Here is a 20696-nt window from a genome sequence, read left to right as displayed (position 1 = left end):
GGATGTCTTAATACAGTATATATTCCAGACAGGTAAGCTGCTGGACCCTCTTTTGGGTTTCACAGAGGTGTAAAACAGCAACATAGTTTGATAACACTTTCAGTCAGTCAGTGTAGAGCAGGGACAATGACCCAGAGTGTTAAGGGAAAGCTCTGATTGTTTGAAGACACAAACCTGCATGTTTCTGTGCACCATAAAGCTCCACTGTTGTCCCAAATACATAGAAACACACTGGAGGACATTTCTCCCATTTCCAAGTGTCCTGATAATGAACTCGCACCCAATTTGAACCATGAGCAGAAACATCATTGGATAATTACACCGTTCAGTAACTGAGCCTTCAGGCATCACCTTTAATTACTGTAAAAAGACTTAGACACAAATTTTCCAAAGCAGGACAGATACGTGTGAACGCTCCTCCTCCAAGGCTCAAAGCGGAAGCAGCATCATCCGTCCAAACGATTCCCCGCGATGAACACTACATCATGCATCAGCTGGAATTACACATTAAACGTGAGCACGTTCATCATAATACCTCCACCGAATACAAACACAGTTTCAGGAGTTCATCAGCCATGAAGTTTCAGAAAAGTCATTCGACTGACGATCCAATCTACATGAACTTAACAGGAGTCGAGGTTTCTGCTCCGGACCTCCTGAGGGCTTAAATTGTTTCAGTTTTCTTTCTGATCAGAACACAGTGCAGCCACATGGACTCTCTTTGTTTTCACTCGGCTCCATCTGGTGGAGGTGATGGATCAGAGACCAGTTCAGGTCAGGCTATAACCTGAACATAGAGACAGTTTCCCGTCCAGGCTGCAACAAGTCCAGCTTCAGTTCCTAAAATCTTGACCGGCATTAGGCTTGCTACTCTTCACAAAACGGAAAATAATCTTCATTTCTCATCATTTACAGAACTAATATGAGTGTCCTTGTTGCTCCATCTTGAGTGAGTTGGGGTTTAGGCTCGAGTCCACCCATCTTCTCCCTTCAGTTAGGGAGACAATTTAACGACACAAACTGTAAGTTTGTGTCGTTACAGCAGTGGTCCCCATCAGGCTCATTTGAGAGGGGAACCTGTAACACGTGTCGGTGGTACCACCTCATCACTGTGCCGTCTTCACCCTCAGAACCAGCCGACTCGTCTATTTTTAAACACATTTATAAGGTTGGATGTGATATCTGCACCACTGGCCATAACTTTGCTAGAAAGCCCCTAACATGAGCAGATCTGTGCGATCTCCACATCAGCCATAAAAGTGTTTCCATCTGATTATTTTTTTTTTTATTATTTTGCACTGGTGGTGAAAACAAACCCCATTAATCCACCCTGAGCAAACCTTGTACCAAATCATGCTCTTTACATCTGAAAATTACTTTCCCACATCTTTATTTTTGCAATCCTTCCTTCAAGTTAAAGGTTTAACTCTTCTCTGATGTGATTAACAGGGCTTTATTTATTTATTTTTGAACATTTTTATGCAGACTTTGCGTCTCTCTGGGATGCAAAGAGGCCGACATTAACGCAACATCTCAGCAACGCAACAGAGAATGTTTTTTTAACATTTAAATCTTTAAAACACAGAACACTGATGTGCTCTCGTCCTGCTGGACTGAGGATCCTCTGTACCTCCAGGTAGCTCCAGGGAGCTCTTTGAACTCTTATCTGATCTAATCATTAATGTTGCCCGGATACCATTATGTCATTCCTAAATGCATCTTTTATAAAAAGATACTCAATCAAATTACCAGAGTAAACTAAAGTTAACCAGAGACACAGAGAGTAGATGAGAGGGTCCAGATGGCTTGATAGTTCTGGATGACTGTGGAGCTCTACCGCGAAGAGGAATGAGCTGAACCTTACCGTCGGGCAGCTCGCTGACATGCAGAAAAAAAACAAACAACAGAAGCACGGACGCAGCGTAGTTTGTGAGCCGGTGCAGAGACTGACCTCTTCCTCGCCGGTGACTTTCCCACATCCTCCTGCAGCGTTGTGAGTCTTGAGGCGATGCCGCTGTTCTGAGACTCCTGGTGAATCATGCTGACAAGCACACAGACATCGTTTATAATCTCTCTCGGCGCTCATCTCTACACTTCCTCTACGTTTAATCAGATGTGTGGCCTGTAAATCTGAGCAGCAGTAAGACTCTGCTAATCGAAGCTACACAGCATTAGCCTTTAAACAGCTGAGACAGATGTTGAAAAATGAATAAAAACAATCACCAAGACTCACTTCTTCCTCATCCCAATGGGAGTTTTTCTATGCGAGAGAGAGGAAACAGATTTTCTTTGAGAGATAAAGAAAACAAGCAAGGGAGGACACTGATTCAAAACAGCAGCAGCAAAGCAAACGCGTGCATTACGGAGGCATGCTTGAAACAGGAACGTCCTTATTTGTCTGCTCTGTTCACTGCACGGTTAACGAGATTAACTTAAAGGGGACATATTATTGAGGGGGAATACATCCTCTTTCAGGGGACATGTTTAGGTGTGGCGACGAACTCAAAAACTCTGCATAAAACAGCTCTGTTACTTCTTTGGGGCCATGTGAGTCTTTCATTTGCAGGGTTCTGTGACATCACAGACCCAGATTAGCGTAAAAATCATCCAGCCTCCCCATCTTCATCTACAACTTCAGCCTCATATCATGCTGCCTTCACTGTCCCTCCATCGACTGTAGTTAAACGTGTTCCCCCTCACAAGTACAGACTGTACTTCAGTCAAGAATTAATTAGTTAACGAGAGCATACCAGCACTAATATAGGAAATCTTCCTGTTGGTGTTTGCTCTAATGTTTTGTTGTCCCAGTGGCGCTGCCGCTACAAAAACAAACGCCTGTAATGAGAGTTCCCAACATTACGACACAATCGAAACTGGTGTCCAACAAGCCGGCAGCGGGCAGGAGCTGGTCGTTAACTCACTCCTGACTTCCCGTCTGCGCGGCACTGTTTTAATGACCAGCCAACTGCAACCGGTGGAAGCCCGTCAAACAAGCTTGTGCCCGTGCGTGAGGAGTGAACTTTAAGTTACTGGATGAACCGTCCAGCTTGAATTTGCATGGAAGCTCAGATTGTCGGACAGATTTCGTACAAGAAATGCCTAATGAAAAAGAAAGATGGACGGAGTCGTAAGGACGTGGATGAAAATCCACAATCTTCAATAAAGTGTGTCAATTTGTGGGGGGAAAAAAAAAAAACAACAAAAAAAGGCAGAGTATGCCTGCTTTAAATCAGAAGATCAGACCAGTCCTTCTCCTGAACCATCACAGCTTTACTCAAGTCATCGAGCAGTAGACCCAGTAGAAACGCTGCTTTTCTCTACAGCTTAAATGGGTTTTTTTCTCTCTTTGCAACGCAGGACTAGTCCAGTACAGATACGGGGTTCAACATGCCAGGAAATGCAGAACAGATCTCACACACGTTATCTAACAAAGCAAAGAGATGTCCACCAAAGAAGCAGAGAGCACACACGATTATCAGCAGAAAAAAGTCCAAACAGCAAACAAGGTGTTGAGGTTTTGACAGGGGGAGGAGCAAATGATAAGGAAGGAGTCATGCAGGGAGTCTTTTTGTTGTTTTTGGGAAAAAAAATCAAATCAGTTTTGTCAAATCACAATTTCTTCTTCTTGATTGTCAGTAATGAGGGTCACAAATACATCTGAGAATTTAAGCCCAAATTTCCCTGATTTGATTTTGCCCAAACTTTTGTTTTGGGTGTGTTTTCACCTCTGCCAGGTCAGGTCTTCCTCCAGGAAGATGTTCCTGCTGGCCTTCCGCCCCCCCACCGGGGTCCGCGGCTCGCTCGGTTCCAGCACGCACACGGAGCCGGGAGAGTCCGACAAGGCGTTCAGGTCCTCGCCGATGGAGCACGAGTCTGCGGAGTGAGCGTAGCTGAGCGCCAGCTTGCGGCAGTACGTGCAGGCCCGCAGATCTCCTGCAGGCAGAGGGACGGAGGCCAAGGGGACGAGGCCAACGACCAGAGAGGGAGACCAGAAGACATTTAAAATGAGAATGGGGTCTGCTTGGCTTCAGTCTGGCTTAACATTTGGTTGAAGAGTTTTAACATTTCACCACGTCATTCATGGTCTGCAACATTCCTGCGTGTTTGTTGACACAATGCCAATGAGGAAAGACATCAGCAGTTAGCTTAAAGGCACAGTTTTTTCTCTACATCAATCTGGTGAAATGTGATAAGTCAATTTCCAAACTATTTGGAGTACAATGTTCTAAATGAAAATAATGTATTTAATTAATGCAAGGCTGCCACGCAGCCTTGCATTAACTCCAGTTCAAGATTAGCTGAAATCCGTTTTTTCTTTTTCAATGAGGTGGCATTGTATGAATATTATTCTTTTTTGGCTTTTTTCTTCAAGGGTTGAATCCGTTTCCATCTTAACCTGCTTTATTTATTTATTTTTTCTAAATCTTCCTCTGTTACACCAATCACATGCGTTTCCTGTTTCACCACGTTAAGAAATCTCCTCTTTGATCTTCCCCTTTCTTTCCTGCCTGCAGCTCCTTCTCCAGTACCCTTTGACCAGTAAATCAGCATAAGGTTCGTTTGGTTTAAAGGTCAGAGTTTGTGTCTAAACTGTTCAGATGTGGGCCTTTTTTAGCATGTTAAAGTTTATGAAAGTTACGTTTGCAAAATGACTGAATGAGCTTGGCTTACTTGAAAGAATAGCTTTTTTTTATTAGACAAAAGAAAGAAAGACAAATACCAAGGAGATACCAAAGAAGAGATGTATGGAAGTCTGGTTGGTTGGTGTTACAGTGGAAAACGTTACACTTTGTGTTTCTCTCACTGCTTCTGCATTTTTATTTTGCTTGTTTCCACTCAATAGATAATGACAGTGTGGAAGTGAGGGAGTATTCATGTATCTTAAAGCCCTAGCAAGTACCAGATTGGAGTGTTTTTTTTAAATTATACCTGATACTTTATTAGGGATAACAAATGGAGAGAGAGTGTGTCCTTTATGTTTCCCACGACTGTCCGTTACCTACCCGTGTAGCCCATGAACTTCCCGGGGATCTCCTGGTTGCAGCAGCGGCTGCAGAAGATCTGTCCACACAGTCTGCAGTGGTGCCTTCGGCGGAAGGTGGTGAACTTCTCGTTGCAGTCGTAACACTCCTTACACTGGCTGTCCGGCATCCAGTACTGCTTCAGATCGCTGTCCTGAGGAGACGGGATGACGAAAACCTACTCAGACATGGTGGCGCTACAGCCTGAAACGTTGTGCAGTCCCAACTAGACATGTTTGCACCCCCATCAGGTCAATGAACCCAAGCATCCAGACGCAGGAATCTGAAGCTCCAACTTTGTTAAGCACTCCGAAAACTGTTGGAAAAGTAAGCCTACATGTACCCAAATCTAGAGCCGTGTTAAAACCAGTATGAACCCTCACTATAGACTGCAGTTACAAGATAGACACAGTGACCAGAAAAGTTAAGCCAATCTAGAAACGTCCTCCACTCTGGTACCACCCACCGTCGTCTGCCTCCATCTTTAAAATGCAATCCATTTATTTATTTATTTATTTATCTTTAAAAGGAGCTGTCTGTAAGAAATGGCCAAAACTGGTACTGCAGTCACTTTCAAAATATTGTTGAGCGGCGTGTACCCTCCCCCTCCTCCCCCCGACCAGAGGTTGCCAGGTAGGCTGCAGAATGCAGCAGGAACGTAGGCTGCCATGGCTGCGATAATTAGAGCCGAGCTGGCAACCCGGATGCCGAAACAATACTGACTTGGTGATTGGGAGATAGGTGGAGGGTGGAGCTTCAGAAACAATACTGACTTGGTGATTGGGAGATAGGTGGAGGGTGGAGCTTCAGAAACAATACTGACTTGGTGATTGGGAGATAGGTGGAGGGTGGAGCTTCAGAAACAATACTGACTTGGTGATTGGGAGATAGGTGGAGGGTGGAGCTTCAGAAACAATACTGACTTGGTGATTGGGAGATAGGTGGAGGGTGGAGCTTCAGGCCAAAACAAAAAATGACAACATAAACATCAGTTGAGGGCTGCAACTCCTCTTTTTAAACTGGAATATCCTGGCTTGAGTGCTGTTGTCAGTGACATAAGTATTTGAAATGAACATGATTTTTAAATGTCTGTTGACATATCGGGGTCATTTTATGATCCGTTTTATTATTGCTCTTACATACAGCTCCTTTAAACAAATCAAAGGCCGAGTCCACAAGCAGAACCGACTCCTCTGAAGAACCAATCCAAGTCCTCCAAAAGGCTGGAACAACCTACCTGCAATCATTCCTGCTGTCTGAACACTCCTGCTGTAAGTACAAATACTTTAAAATGATTTCTGTAGTATTTTGTACAAAGTTAAAAGAAAATGTTGGACTTTTCGGCCTTGGACTCGTTTGATCTTGTATTCTTGTAAAATCTTGATAGACACAGGAGGTCTTTGCAGCTGGATCCATATCAAACACCAACGCTGTGACTGTCAATTGTGAAAAGGTTCTAGTATGATTACAGGAAATTATTTTCAGCTAATTAAAAGGTCTTTCGCTGGTAAGCGACAAGTTCACGTTGTCAGTATAAGTGTAGTATAATGGCCCTTTTCCACTAGTATCTACTCAGCTCGCTTCTACCCGCCACGCCCCCGTCTTGCGCTTTTCCACTAGGGGCCGAGGCAGGTGGAGCCGCGCCAAGCAGATACTTTTTCTGTAACCATTCTGCCGAGGTTTTAACCGTGCTGAGCCGGGACTATTTCTGACGTCATCACATTACAGGCAGCTGATTGGTCGGGGGGCCGTCAGACGTTTGAATCAGGAAGCGGGAGTCAGCACGAGAGCCACTCGCGGCGATTTTATTATACAGCGCAAACGTCTGTTTGGTGATCCAACTGAGGTGCAGATGTTCATAAACCTGGTGGCTGACGAGAGAATTAAAAAGGGATGTAGACGGGCGATAAGGAACGATCAGATCCACAGGTACTGTTTTACTCTCAGCCGCTCGCGGCTCCAGCTGATTTTCTCATCTGCGCCGACAAGAACAAAGGGGTTGCACAATCGAGTACGTCACAGCAGCTTCACCCCAACCCGCCCACTTCTCACCTGGCTGTGGAAAAGCAAACGAGGACAAAGCGGGTAGAGGCGAGACGAGGCGAGACGAGCCGTACCGAGACGAGTCGGGCTGAGTAGGTGCTAGTGGAAAAGCGCCATAAGTCTTTCCGAGCGTCACGGGCAGGACCTCCTCTGATGTTTCACTCTAAAGTCTTGTGTGTTCTGGAGTGAGCGTAGAAGCAGCCATCCTGCGAGGAGCCGAGGACGGGCCAGCTGGCCAAATCACAATTTAAAGAAGTCGCCATTACAGAACAGTTTCTGAAACCCACCCGAGAACAGCAAAATCAAACGGAGGAAACGTACAGAGCGGTTTGGACCTGGAGCGACATGAAGACACGAGTCTTACTTCAGGAGAACACAAGTCCTACGCTTGTTTTGACACATTTTGATGAAGAAATTGATGCATTTGAAGGCAACAGAGATAAAGATCAGAACAATTTGGACTATAATTGTTAAATATTTGTATATACCTGTAGCGAGAATAACAAAAATTAATAAAAAAAAAATAATAATTTTTTGAATTCACTTAATTTTACATTTTTATGTACAAAAAACCCCCAAAACCTCTTTCACATCTTCTGTAAATAAAGAAATGTTTATTTTCCAAATTCATTTTTGTGGGTTTATTTTGTACATTTTGGAGCTTAAAGGTCTTAACAATATGAAAATTATGAAAACTAAGAGGCAGTTATAGGGGAGTGTTTGTGTTTTAAAAAAGGAAACCAGATTTACTGATAAATATAAATTGAATGTGATATTTAATGTCAAAACCAAAAGTAACTTAAAACTCTGAGGGTTAATGTGCATGGATCTATTGATTAATGGTTATTTCACACAAGTAATTCATTTTTGAATCAATTAGGGGAGATTAAGTGTAAAAGTGAGCTGAATACTGGAAAAGCCAAGAGCTGAAGCTGCGACGGAGAGAAGACCAACGGCTAACGGAGAAGAGTCTGTGCAGATGTCTGAGGAGGAGACGGACGTGAGACGGAGCAGAAGGGCTGAATGAAAACACCTGTAGCCTTTTGCTAAAGCAGTCGGCCCGGGGCTCAGCCTGGGTGAGCAGGTCCGGAGGACGCCCGGGACGATCTGTAAAGGGTTACGTGTTGGACCTGGATTTAATTATTACAATTACATAATCACGTGGAGCGGCCTGCTTTCTCCCTGCTAAATTTCTTCATGAAAACGATTAAAGGTTCAAATAATGTGGATAAAGTTAACGGTTCACTTTAAATGGACCCTCGTGGTCGTTATGCAGGCCACTAAATTAGAAACTGGAATCCAGGCGAAGCTCTGGCCAACGAGGACCAACGCGTAGCTGGTAACTTCACCCGCTGGTGGAGACGCTTACCAGAGACAGCAGGGAAAACGGACAATAACGCTAAAGCCCACCAATCCAACATATGAGGATGTTTCTCTGTGTTTATTTGGATACGTTTCTGTTTCACACTTGTTCTGTTTAAAAGCTGGAGTTTTGTGGTTTTGATGGCTACGGGTTGAAAACGAGCCAGTCATATCGTTTTAAGACATTTCCCATGAACCCTGCTAGGAAGCGACGCTGTGTCAGAGACCTCTAGACCGCTGCAGATCGGTTCCAGTCAATGTGGCTCCGACTTTAAAAGAAATGGTGTCTACCAGCATTTAATACCAAAATACAAGAAGGAAATTCATTTAGTATGTCGTTTGTATATTTTTCTCTCTCGCTTTTTTCTTAAAAAAAAAAAAAAAAAAAAAAAAAGACTATAAACATGTCAAAAGTGAAATGACAAAAGTCCAGCTGGGTTCGGTACCTGGCTCCTTCCCTCCATGATCTCCTTCAGCCTCTTCAGAGCGGTGCGAAGCTGCACGGCGGTCCGGGGGTCATGGTTACTGAGCGGTGTATCCGACTTCCTGCTGCCGTCTGAGTTCGTGCACGGACACACACAGACACACACACACACACACGCACACACTAAAGTTAATTTCATTATTATAATGTGTCCAGATGGAATTTTAAACACACCTTTTTATGATTAAATCTAAAGTCAAGATGCATTTATTTTTTTTATATAATTAGTGAGAACTGATAATGCACTTCCCTGCATATGTGAGTAACTTCCAGAAAAGTTGCAGATGTTGATAAAAATAACACATGAAGTGAATCATTAAGAAAAAAAAAAAAAAAGGTAAAATTATGTTGAATGTTAGCGTTCAAATCATGACAAACACCATTCCAGTTATTAGTACCTGGGTGGAAAACATCAGAGCAAACCAAAGGTCAATCACAAGCGCCGTTTTGTAAAATGCAAACGTAAAAAGACTCGCATGCACACAGACACACGCACGCACGCACACACACACGCACGCACACAGCAGACTGAGTAACACGCAGATTCATCACAGTCGAGCTAAAAGCGTCAGTGAATCCACACAGAGCAGCGGAGCCCTCACCTGGCCAATCCACTGAAATCAGAAAAGATACGAGAGTGCAAGTTACAGCCGGTACGAGCGTTCAGGAAACTGATGCTCTGGACCCTCCGCGCCTGGAGCTCGGGGTCCACCTTTCAACCCAACAGGTACTTACTTCCTCTACAGGGTCTTAATGACAACCTCAAACGTGAAACAAACATCAACCCTTCACAAGAAAAAACTTAAATCATAAAAAATAAAATAAACAAAACCCAGCTGGAGCCAGAATCATACTTACATACATGTTTCCTCTTGTTAAAACAAAACGAAACATAAACCCCCCCCCACACACACACAAAAAAGAGGAAAAAAAACCGGAGTAAGAATAAAACTTTACATTAAAATTAAATTCTGTAGTGCGATCAGAACCACGATGAGGGAAAAACAAATACAAAAGTCTTACACCAAAGAAAAAGAAACATTATTCAACACAATAATGTTTTCTGTACATTATTTTTAAGGTCCTGACACTTATAATAATGTAATATCGTCATACAATAAAATGAAACATTTCCTTCATTTTTAAACTCATAATGACTTTAGTCGTCCCTCACCTGAACACGTATGACTTTATTTTTAATAATTCAACATCTCTGGTCACGTAAAGGTACTTGACTCCATGCTTGTAAATCTTAACAGCTTTGGTCTTAAACAGTTACGGCTTTTTACACGGACAAATACTCCCAAGTCTGCAGGCTGCAGCACAAGGGTTGGACAGGTAAAACCTGAAGCATCCTCTGTAACGTTGGTCTTTCTCATCAGTCTTCTACTCCTCTCTCAAACCACGTCTTCTCTGTCAGAAATGTGTACATTTTGGTCCTCAAACAGTGTCCCCTGTCCTCGAGATGCAGATGGACTGCTGTACCTCGACCAGGTGAGCTGTGTCTCTCTCTCTCGTATTGTGGCACAAGCGCATCGCCCAACAAAGCAGACGCTGCAGCCACTTCCCTTCAAACCCTCAGACTTCAGGACTTCCTAACAGCTCTGTCGCCATCTTTAAATATAATCCCTACCACAACAAAAAAAAGAGCAGTTTTTTGGACGTACGTGGTGTGGACATTATCGAGTGTTATCAGTTTCTTGTGATTAGTTCAGCCATGACAGGACAGAGGCTTTTAAACCAACTACGAGTTTCAAACAGCAGATAATGCAATCAACAGATGTGTGGAGAAGAAAAGATTCAATCAGCCAACTTCACCTGTGTAAAATAACATTAAAGCAGACAACGAAGGTGACCTCACATGAAATCCAGACGTGTACACGGAATACAGTGTAGTACACTTGAAAACCAGAACTCCCAGACCCAGACACACTCTGCAGGACTGATTACGCAGGACTCCAACAGCATGTTGGTGACTAGGAAAGATGTGCCAAATCCATCATGAGCTAGTTTGTTTAGAAATGAAGTGTTTGTATTTTACCAGAGGCGGTGGAGGTGCGCCGGAGGTGCTCGGGGTGCAGCTTCCGGTGTGATCTCGGGCCATGGATGGAGTGGGAAGGACTGGATGACAAGCTCCGCCTATCCGACTGACGGGCAGGGGACGGCGCATCCGACTTCTCTGAAGCAGTGGAGGAAGGACGGCCCTCCTCTGCACGTGCACACACACAAACGTTTTTTGAGATTTATTCTACTGTAGTTGGACAAGAAAATGTATACATGTAGCACAATTAAACAACAAGCGCTATTCAAAATTATTTGTGTAAAAAATGCAGCCAAAGCTTACGATGACAAATGATAAAAAAAAAAAGGGGAGAACATGTATAAAAATGTATAATGTATAAGACAAAATAGCAACAGCAGTAACAAAGTCTCAAGATCAGATTTAAAAGAAGCAGGAAATGCAGCAGAGATGCAATGTTTACTTGTGTGGGTGTGATTAATGAAACAAAAATAAACAGCATGTTCATTTGTAGGTCGCTCAACTTGGACACATCTTTTCAAGCTCTCCAAGTTTCCCAGTTTTTCTTCTGTTTCCCGTCACAGAAATCTGTCCGGAGTAGAGTTGAGTTGTTGATTCTTTGCTCGAATTTTGAGTTAATTGAATTAATTGCTTTTATTGTTGCCCCCCCCCCCTTGTAATGCAATACAAAAGAAAACAAAATAGAAAAAAGAACTTAAAAAATAAAAATACAGAATAAGAGCAAGAAGAAAAAAAAAAAAAAAAAAAAAAAAAATATATATATATATATATATATATATATATATATATATATATATACAAAATCAAGATATTTTAAGAATCAAGACAAGAACAGAAACCAAGTCAACTATATCCTCCCCACATATACCTAATATATACCTAGTATATACATCCACACATACATACATACATACATACATACATACATACATACACACATACTCATATATATCTATTATATAATGACACTACTATGCAATAATACCATTGTATCTCATGTACTAAAACAATCATATTACATACACAACTATTCCATACCGAATGCTGAGTGAAGTTGGGGGATTTTGTTTTTGTCGGGTCAAGACATACTTTATTGATGTATTAAACAAGCTAAGAAACAGGCACCCAAATGAACATGGTGTTTGTTTTTGTTTCATAAGTCACACCCACACAAGTAATTACGTATTTCTTGAGGACATAAGGTGGAAAAAAAGATCTGAATAACTAAAACATAAGTTGTTCATATCAAATTAAATTTCTGGCAGATCTGAGACATGTTTAAATCAGGGTCAGACTGCTCCAAATATTCTCCTTCTTCTTTTTGGTCCTCTTCTTGTTCCTGCTGCCTGGAAGCTCCGTCTTCAGCATCCTGCTACCCATGCTTTCACTATCCATCCTGCTGCATCCAAACCATCTCAACCTAGCGGCTCTTATTTTATCTAACCCCGGCTGCTCTCCGATATGCCTTATGTCTAATCTATAAAACAAAGCAGAGCCACCTCCAGCGCTGCTTCCCGTCTCCTGGTCAGTCCTGCCGTCTCAAAGCCGAATCCAGGGGATGGTCTCACCTGCAAAGCTTTCGTTTTATTCTAACTGCTTTCTATCAAATACAACTGCAGACTTAAGAAATAATATGTATGTTATGTTCTAATCAACCATGAATGAGAATGTTTGAACAAATCCAATCTTCACAAAGAGCTGCATCTCTGTGGGAAAGTTTGTTTGGAGAAAAAAACATTTACCACGCAGCCTTCCGAGCAGAGTTGTCCATTACGCTGAACATGCTCTGCAGCCGTTTTCGTTTTATAATCAGCTCCAGGAGCTCAAGGATGGTCCGAAGCCTAAAGACACTCTTCCTTATTGGTTTCTATGAGCCACTGGCTCTCATGCTACAACCACAACAGATGACTGCAGATAAAACTGCACTCTCTAGCTCAGACATACACAAGCTGTGCAGCATCATGCTACAAGCACCGAAGGACCTAGACTTCCTACAGAAGAACAGGCTGCTTTGTCCGTGCTGATTCTTCTAAGAGGAGGCTGTGACTTACTCATGGTTGGGAGCAGAAGAAGATGATCTTGGGCTGAACATATTTATATAAAAAAAAAAACAAAAAAAAAAACATCTTTGAGTCACTGGTTTCCATCATTTTATACCCCTTCTGCTTGAAACCAGTGATCTTTTCCTCATCTGTGACCATATAAGGACCTTCAATTCTCTTCAGGTTTTGAAGAGCCTACTTGTTGGATATGGTAACGATTCATACTGCAGCTTCATAGAGAACCATTCCCACACGCCCCAAACTTCAACAAGAAGGCTGAAGAAGAAGATGAAGTGCTGTGTGACGTCACCTTTGTTGTTGAAACGAAACAGGCTGACGAATGAGCTGTATGCAGAGCGCAGAGGAGGCTCTTCCTGCTCCGGGGTCAGAGGTTTGAAGTGGGTCAGGTGGGAGGGGCTGGCGGGCGAAATAACGGGCGGCTCGATGTTCCACTCTGTTGAGGACGATGACGAGGACTTATCATCAGCAGCCATGTCACTGCTTCTCCTGCTAAAACAAACACATGAAGTTGAAGTTTTAAAGTTGCAGAAATGAAACCTTTACCTAAAAAAATCTTCTCTCGACCCAGACATCTTAGCTAATTATAGACCAATTTCCAACCTTCCATTTGTATCTAAAATTCTGGAAAAGGTAGTTGCAAGTCAATTATGTGACCATTTCTATAGAAATTATCTGTTTGAAGTTTTTCAGTCAGGGTTCAGAATGCATCATAGCACAAACACAAAACTGGTTCGAGTCACGAATGACCTTCTTATGGCTTCAGATAAGGAATTATTGTCCATACTGGTTCTACTGGACCTCTGTGCTGCTTTTGACACTATAGATCAACATTTTATAGCACAGGTTAGAGCATGCTGTTGGGATTAAAGGGACAGCTCTACGTTGGTTTAAATCATATCTATCTGACAGGTTCCAGTTTGTTCATGTACATGAGGTTTCTTCAGAACAGAGGATGGTCTGTTATGGTGTTCCGCAGGGTTCAGTGCTAGGGCCAATCTTGTTCAGTCTGTACATGCAGCCATTGGGAAGTATAATCCAGAATCACGGCATACACTTTCATTGTTATGCTGATGATACGCAGCTCTATTTGTCTATGAACCCGGATGAAACAGAACCGTTAGCTAAACTTCAGGCATGTCTTAGGGACATCAAGGACTGGATTGTCCACTCATTTTACTTCTAAATACAGAGAAAACAGATCTCCCTTTTCCCTGCTCTGACCGACTGGCCTTCAGCAGGAGGGTCCCCCCTTATGATCCAGGCCCTGATCAAGGTTTTCTTTCCTCCTAAAAGGGGAGTTTTTCTTGCCACTGTTTGGTTGAAGGTTTTTCCATCTGCCATTGTTTGTATAATAATTGCTCGGGGGTCATGTTTTGGGTCACTGGAAAGCACCTAGAGATAACTTGCATTGTAATAGATGCTAAATAAATAAAATTAAATTGAAATTGAATTGAATGAACACATTCCAGGCTGGAGCAGCTGATCACCAGCATTTAAGTAGATGTCACAGTTACGTCGCCTAGCAGCATCTCGTCAGTTGTTAGAAATCAGTAATTAATTCAATCACTGATGTGTTTAATGTCAAGCCACGACTTTGAACTTCTCTTTAAACCCTGATTCATACGTCCAAGCTGCTTTTTCATAATCATGTTGTGTTGGAGCAAATATTTGTTTCTGGCAACTGTCGTCGTATACAGATATTGATCCTGTCAACTTTATTCATTAATTTTACTATTAACTGTGATTACATGATTTCATGATTACGAGCCTTAGATCACCTCATACTCCAGGGACACATGATGGTGTTTAAAGGAGACATGTTATTAAAAAAAGCCCTAACTGATCTATCCTGTTTGCATAACGTCTTGTTGTTGTGGACTTTATTGTACGGTTGGATCATAGAGTTTTACAGTTTTCTACCATGTTTACACTTTTATTGGAATTATTCTTTTTCCAGAAAACCCACTGCTGCCTGTTCCAACCAAATTAACTTATTAGGAATGCATTTTATTTTGTGCCATTTTGAACTTGTAATTTTGCTTTTAATGAGTGTTGTAGTTTATTGCATCCTCACATCTCTCACACAATATCAAGAAGGAGAAGGAAGGCAAAAGAAGAAGAACGAATAATCAGTATCCGTTATTGGGAAATGTATGTCAGAATTGGATTGGTACCAAAAGAAGTGGATTGGTGTGTTGATACTGAAAATAGAAACAAAAATAAATAAATGAATAAAATAACAACGCTACACTAGCGACTACAGCTGCACTGTATTGATCCTCAAAGAGAAATGATAATCTTTTAGTATTTATAGTTGAAAAAAAAACAACAACAAACAACTAACTTTTTGAACAGAGATCAGTGGTGTGGATTAAATCTCAAGTTTACCATGAATGTACTGAGGTGTTGTGTCTTCACCCTGACATCAACTACTACGCTGATGATGCAGCATCGACAGGTGACACAGGAGGTAAACCCTTTTTATAAACATGGACAGAAACCGTTCAATAACCAGGCGAAGAGACACTCTGTCACAGTGACATGTCCAGGGTTACTCCACCTGCTGTTAACACAACAATCCCTCCTCCATCCGCACCTGAATCTGAAATATCCAGACAGAGTTTCAGCCCCTGAATCCATACCACATGCCAGATGTTGCTGCTCTGTCCTCAGCAGGTACAAACACCTCCATTTATTTGCCAGTGATTTTACATTAGTCATGACCATTAAGAGAAGAGCCGATTCAAACGTCCTTGTTCTGTGTTTAATATATCTCCTTTAACCAGTTATGGATTCGGGGCACTACTCAGACCATTACTTGGACTTTCTTTAGAAACCTCAATCAACCCAACCTGTTGTCATGGTAACAGATGTTTAAAAACAACAGCTGACTTGCAGCATCCGACCCAGCGTAGGAAACAGTTTCAAAATCTAATTTGAAGAAGTGAAAAATGTACAGCCATGGTGGAAAAGATAAAGGACAAGTGAGTGTGTGGTTCCAAGAGCATAATAACTGTTAACTGTAACCCATGTCCCGCAATAAACAAGCCATAAAATACCATCAGGATTTGAGGTTTAGTAAAACGTGTTGAACGACTATTTTTCCATGTTTCTAACACTTATATAACTTGTAAAAAGATTCAACATTGAGGCAAAAAAAGAAGAAGTCGTGATTGTTTTCTTGTCATGATTATGAACCCTTTTCCCTTTTCCCTGTGCCTCGGACACCTCAGTATTCCCCCGTCAACTACATATTACATACACACAACATATTTTAGTAATCCGGTTTTCCAGTTGAAATCCGACGCGGTGAATGAATGTGATCCCTGCTTGATCCACACATGAACTCCACTCGTGACGGGAAGCGGTGAATGGTTAATCTGTAGCTCCTGGAGCTGCAATAACTGCGGCTCCAGGAGACGCGTCTGCTTCATTTCCTCCAACAAACCGTGGAAACGCGGGGGCTCTGCTCGGCTTACCTTTTGAAGAAAGCCACGGAGTTTGAGTTTGACACGCATGTCATTGTAGATAAACGGGGGAGAAAGCAGAAACGCTGGCTTCAAATTCTCCACCTCGTCATGTGATCACAACAGGCCGGAGCGAGAGCGTGACCGCGGTCAGGTGTTGCGACGCGAACAGTGTCACTGACGCGAACAGCACCCGCCGCGGGGACGCGCACTGGAGGGCCGTCACCAGTAAATACGAAAAATGATAGTATTTACTGTCTAAAATTACAAATAAGTACCAGAACATCTAGTTCCTATTCATGAACAATACCCAAACGAGACCCTCCTTGCTATCTGGATCTGACAGTTTATCTGTGCTTGGGAGTTTGAATTCAATTTGTTGCTTTAACATAAGCAGCATCCCCCTTTAGTGCATAACTAAATCATAACGCTGACCGACCTAACGAGCTTAAATCATTCTGAACAGTACACCAACACAATGTCTGGTTATTTCTGGACCAATTTTAAGATGAAAACTGTCGATTAGATAGATAGATAAGATAGAACTTTATTCATCCCCGAAGGGAAATTCAATTGTCCAGCAGCTCATCAAAACAAAAAACAACCACACTTCCACTCAGACAATAAAAGCACATTAATATTAAAATAAACATGAAATATAAGGTAAAAAAATAGCATATAAAGTGCAAAATAAAATATAGTCCAGTTGTGGCAGAGGTGAGTGTGTGAGTGTGTGTGACTGAGTTCAGGAGGCGTTAAACAGTCTTATTGCTGTGGGGACGAAGGATATTGCTTTTAAGAAAACAAAAACAAAAAACAAAAAGAAACAATCAATTAAAAATGTCCTAGTTCCTAAAGTCTATTTTGCCATCCATTTAATGAGATTAGGTTTTTGTATATCCTCAAAAACCAAATTAAAAAACTCTACCATGGCCTGGATGACTGAATCTACACCGGTTCTGGGCAAATCCAGCCCTTAATGGCTGCTGTCCTGCATGTTTTTGATGTTTCCCTGTTTCCACACACCTGATTATAATTAATGCTCGTCATCAGCTCTAATTCAAGGTCTGCATAACTGTTAATGACACAGCCATGTCTGTCAGGGTGTGTTAAAGCATGGAAACATCTCAAACCTGCAGGACACCGGGCCCTCGAGGCCAGACTTTGGACACCCCTGTTTTAGAGGGTTCCTTGCTTTAACTCAACAAAGACTCTGCAGTCCACCTGCATCTCAAAGACAATGAACAGACGTTTGAGAACAGAAATGTCCACTTTCTGGATAGATAAGATGGACAGATGAAACAGGAAAAAATAAGAAGTGGCTTTCACTTATCATTTTATAATGCAACTTTGAATATCCTCCCCAGGTGGTTTTACACCCATTTACACCTTGAAACGTGTGACCAAAACATCTTCACAATGTAAACAGCTTATGATTACCTAAAGACCCTAATGGCCCCCAGGAGAGTGATGTTACTCAGTAATTTACATGTATTTTAATCTTGTAAATGGCCCAGTGACAGTCCGGGTCCTGAAGTTCCTCAATAGTCATTAAAAATGGAAAAATGCTTTATAGATGAAAAGTTAAACTTCTTCAAGACCTACCAATATATGGCCAGTTGGCAGAGGTGTCAAGTAACGAAGTACAAATACTTCGTTACCTTACTTAAGTAGAAATTTTGGTTATCTATACTTCACTGGAGTAATTATTTTTCAGACGACTTTTTACTTTTACTCCTTACATTTTCACGCAATTATCTGTACTTTTTACTCCTTACATTTTAAAAACAGCCTCATTACTCTATTTCATTTCGGCCTTTAAAAAAAACTATCCAGTTAAATTGCTCCATCCGGATAGAGTGAATTTGGTTGTGGTTGTTTCAGATGTTCTTGTCCAGTTTTGTTCTTACATCCGTTCCCTCAGATTCCTGCAACTAAACTTGGCTTTTGTCCTTAATGGTTTTTTCCCCCTTACATTACTTTTACTTTTATACTTTAAGTAGTTTTGAAACCAGTACTTTTATACTTTTACTCGAGTAAAAAACTTGAGTTGATATTTCTTAAGGAGTATTTTTAAACTCTAGTATCTATACTTCTACCTGAGTAATGAATGTGAATACTTTTGACAGCTCTACCAGTTCCTTCCATTCAAGTTCTCTTGTAAATGATTTACGTGGACTCCACGTATGCGCGTTCCCGCGGAGAGGCAGCTTTCCAGCAGGGCTCCTTTTTGGACACAACACTTGCAGTACCGAAGCCTTATCCGAGCCTTATCGCACGCGGCACCAGTCGATGTTTCCACGGTCAGGTTCAGCTGATAGACCTGTGACAGGACCTGTGCCAGGGTGCAGCGGTCCAGTCTCCACAAACTCTCCATCTTTGTTTTTAACTGTTAGCATCAGCTAGCCGGGAACACACTCGCCCAGCCAATTCAAACCACACTATGAAAGACTATATTTGGGCAAAACTACTTCAGATCACCAAAGCCCTTACTCACAAATCAACAAAGGTGATTAGACGCTACGACACAAGAAGACTGGTTGAGCTAGCGGTCAGCTAATGCAGCTAGTGCGCTAAAGAGCCGTGGAGCTGAATGGCTGGTTTGTTTTTTAGTGTTGGCGTCTGAACAACCGTGACAATGAAAGATAAATAGGTTACCTGCTCACTGTATGAGCTCGGCATCACTGTCGCAGGACTCCGACTGAGCGAACAGCAGCTGTCAAACATCTGGGAGACTCCCATAAAAACAACACGCAGCCATGAATAATCAAACTCTTCAGCCGGTCTGATCGAGCCAGGCAGGCAGCACTAATCGAAGTCTGATGTATCTCGTTCTGCTTCTGTTTCCTTTTTTTTTTTTTTTAATTTATTTAACATTTGCAAACAGTACAATGATAACAAAACTTCACATTATGTAAATTCACGTTGAATTATAACATATAAAGAGTACAACTCAAATAAAAAACTAAACAAAAAGCACAACACATTATAACCAGCCAGGGGGGATGAAATTATAACAGAAAGCCAAAACATTTACATACATTTATGGTTTTGATTGCTTTTGAATTAGTAGAAAACTTAATAGAGTCCAGATACTGTTTTAATTCACAATGAAAAGTAAAAAAAGAGGGTTTTTTGCGTAAGAATTTGGATTTGTGGGTATGGAATTTTGCGAGGATAATCATCAAATTAAATGTTTCTTTTGGCTTTGTTCTAATTGTTACATGGTCAAAAACACCAAACAACACATCCTTCCAAAATAAATTAAAATCAATATCAATTCTTTCAGACACAAAATTACACATATCACTCCAAAAAGTTTGAACAATGGGGCACAGCCAGAATAAGTGAGTCATCGTTTCAGAATTTGCAGAACAAAAAGTACAGTTTGAATCGATATTTCTTTTGATCTGGGATGGTGGATTTTATCATATGGGGACAGATAATTTGTGCTGATTACAAATAATATAATATATTACAAATAATAGCACTGACCAAAACACCTGCAGAAATACTGCAGGAATGACATAGCAACAGTTAAATGCAGCCTTCTGTAAGCTTTAAATATCCACTGGGCTTACATCAAATACATCAAAACACAACAATAAAAAACAGTTTTCTGAACTTATCAATATGACTCTGTCCTTCACATGATAAGTAAAATGGATCACTGCAAAAACTCAAAATCTTAACAAGAATATTTGTCTTATTTCTAGTTAAAATGTCTCATTTTAGTAAAAAAAATCTCATTACACTTAAAACAAGACTCATCACTGGAAAAAACAAAATTTTTCACCTGTTTCAAGTAGATTTTCACTTGAAATAAGTAGAAAAATCTGCCAGTGGAACAAGATTTTTTTTTTTTGCTTGTAATAAGAAGATAAGTCTTGTCCCACTGGCAGATTTTCCTACTTATTTCAAGTGAAAATGTACTTGAAACAGATGAAAATGGTCAAATAAGTTATTTTTCTGGTGTTATTTTTCTGGTGATTACTCTAAATGTTGAAATAGCAGTAATACCACATTCATTGATGAAATGACAAGGGATGGAAAGGAGGGATGGCAGTTTTACAGGGGGGATGATTTGGACCGTTTTTATTTCAGGGGGGGATGCCATCACCCCTCATCCCCCCTCATCCCCCCTCAACTCCAGTACTGCTTGCAGCACTTAAATAAGAAAGTAAAATCACCCTGGGGAAATGTTCTGGAGACACC

At 41.4% G+C, this 20696-nt stretch overlaps 1 protein-coding gene across 11 annotated transcripts in view; it reads right to left on the bottom strand.

The window, feature by feature from the left end:
• pikfyve (phosphoinositide kinase, FYVE finger containing) overlaps positions 1-19260 on the bottom strand; it is a 41821-nt gene extending 22561 nt beyond the window's left edge. For 2 of the 11 annotated variants that reach the window (XM_061723195.1, XM_061723201.1), the window contains exons 1-8: positions 16494-16585; positions 13304-13503; positions 10952-11119; positions 8873-8982; positions 5004-5175; positions 3726-3933; positions 2234-2287; positions 1952-2041 (exon numbers count right to left, since the gene is read on the bottom strand). In XM_061723195.1, the coding sequence (XP_061579179.1) occupies positions 1952-2041; positions 2234-2287; positions 3726-3933; positions 5004-5175; positions 8873-8982; positions 10952-11119; positions 13304-13503; positions 16494-16537 (1046 nt within the window). In that variant the 5' untranslated portion in view covers positions 16538-16585. Of the gene's footprint in view, positions 1-1951; positions 2042-2233; positions 2288-3725; positions 3934-5003; positions 5176-8872; positions 8983-10951; positions 11120-13303; positions 13504-16493; positions 16587-19139 lie in introns of those variants that run through there. The other 9 variants (XM_061723203.1, XM_061723204.1, XM_061723200.1 and 6 more) reach the window with 8 other exon arrangements.
• Between the last annotated feature and the right edge of the window lie 1436 nt (positions 19261-20696).

Source organism: Cololabis saira, chromosome 6, assembly GCF_033807715.1.
Source record: "Cololabis saira isolate AMF1-May2022 chromosome 6, fColSai1.1, whole genome shotgun sequence".
Taxonomy (NCBI): Eukaryota; Metazoa; Chordata; class Actinopteri; order Beloniformes; family Belonidae; genus Cololabis; species Cololabis saira.
This window is presented reverse-complemented; position numbering and strand designations above follow the sequence as displayed.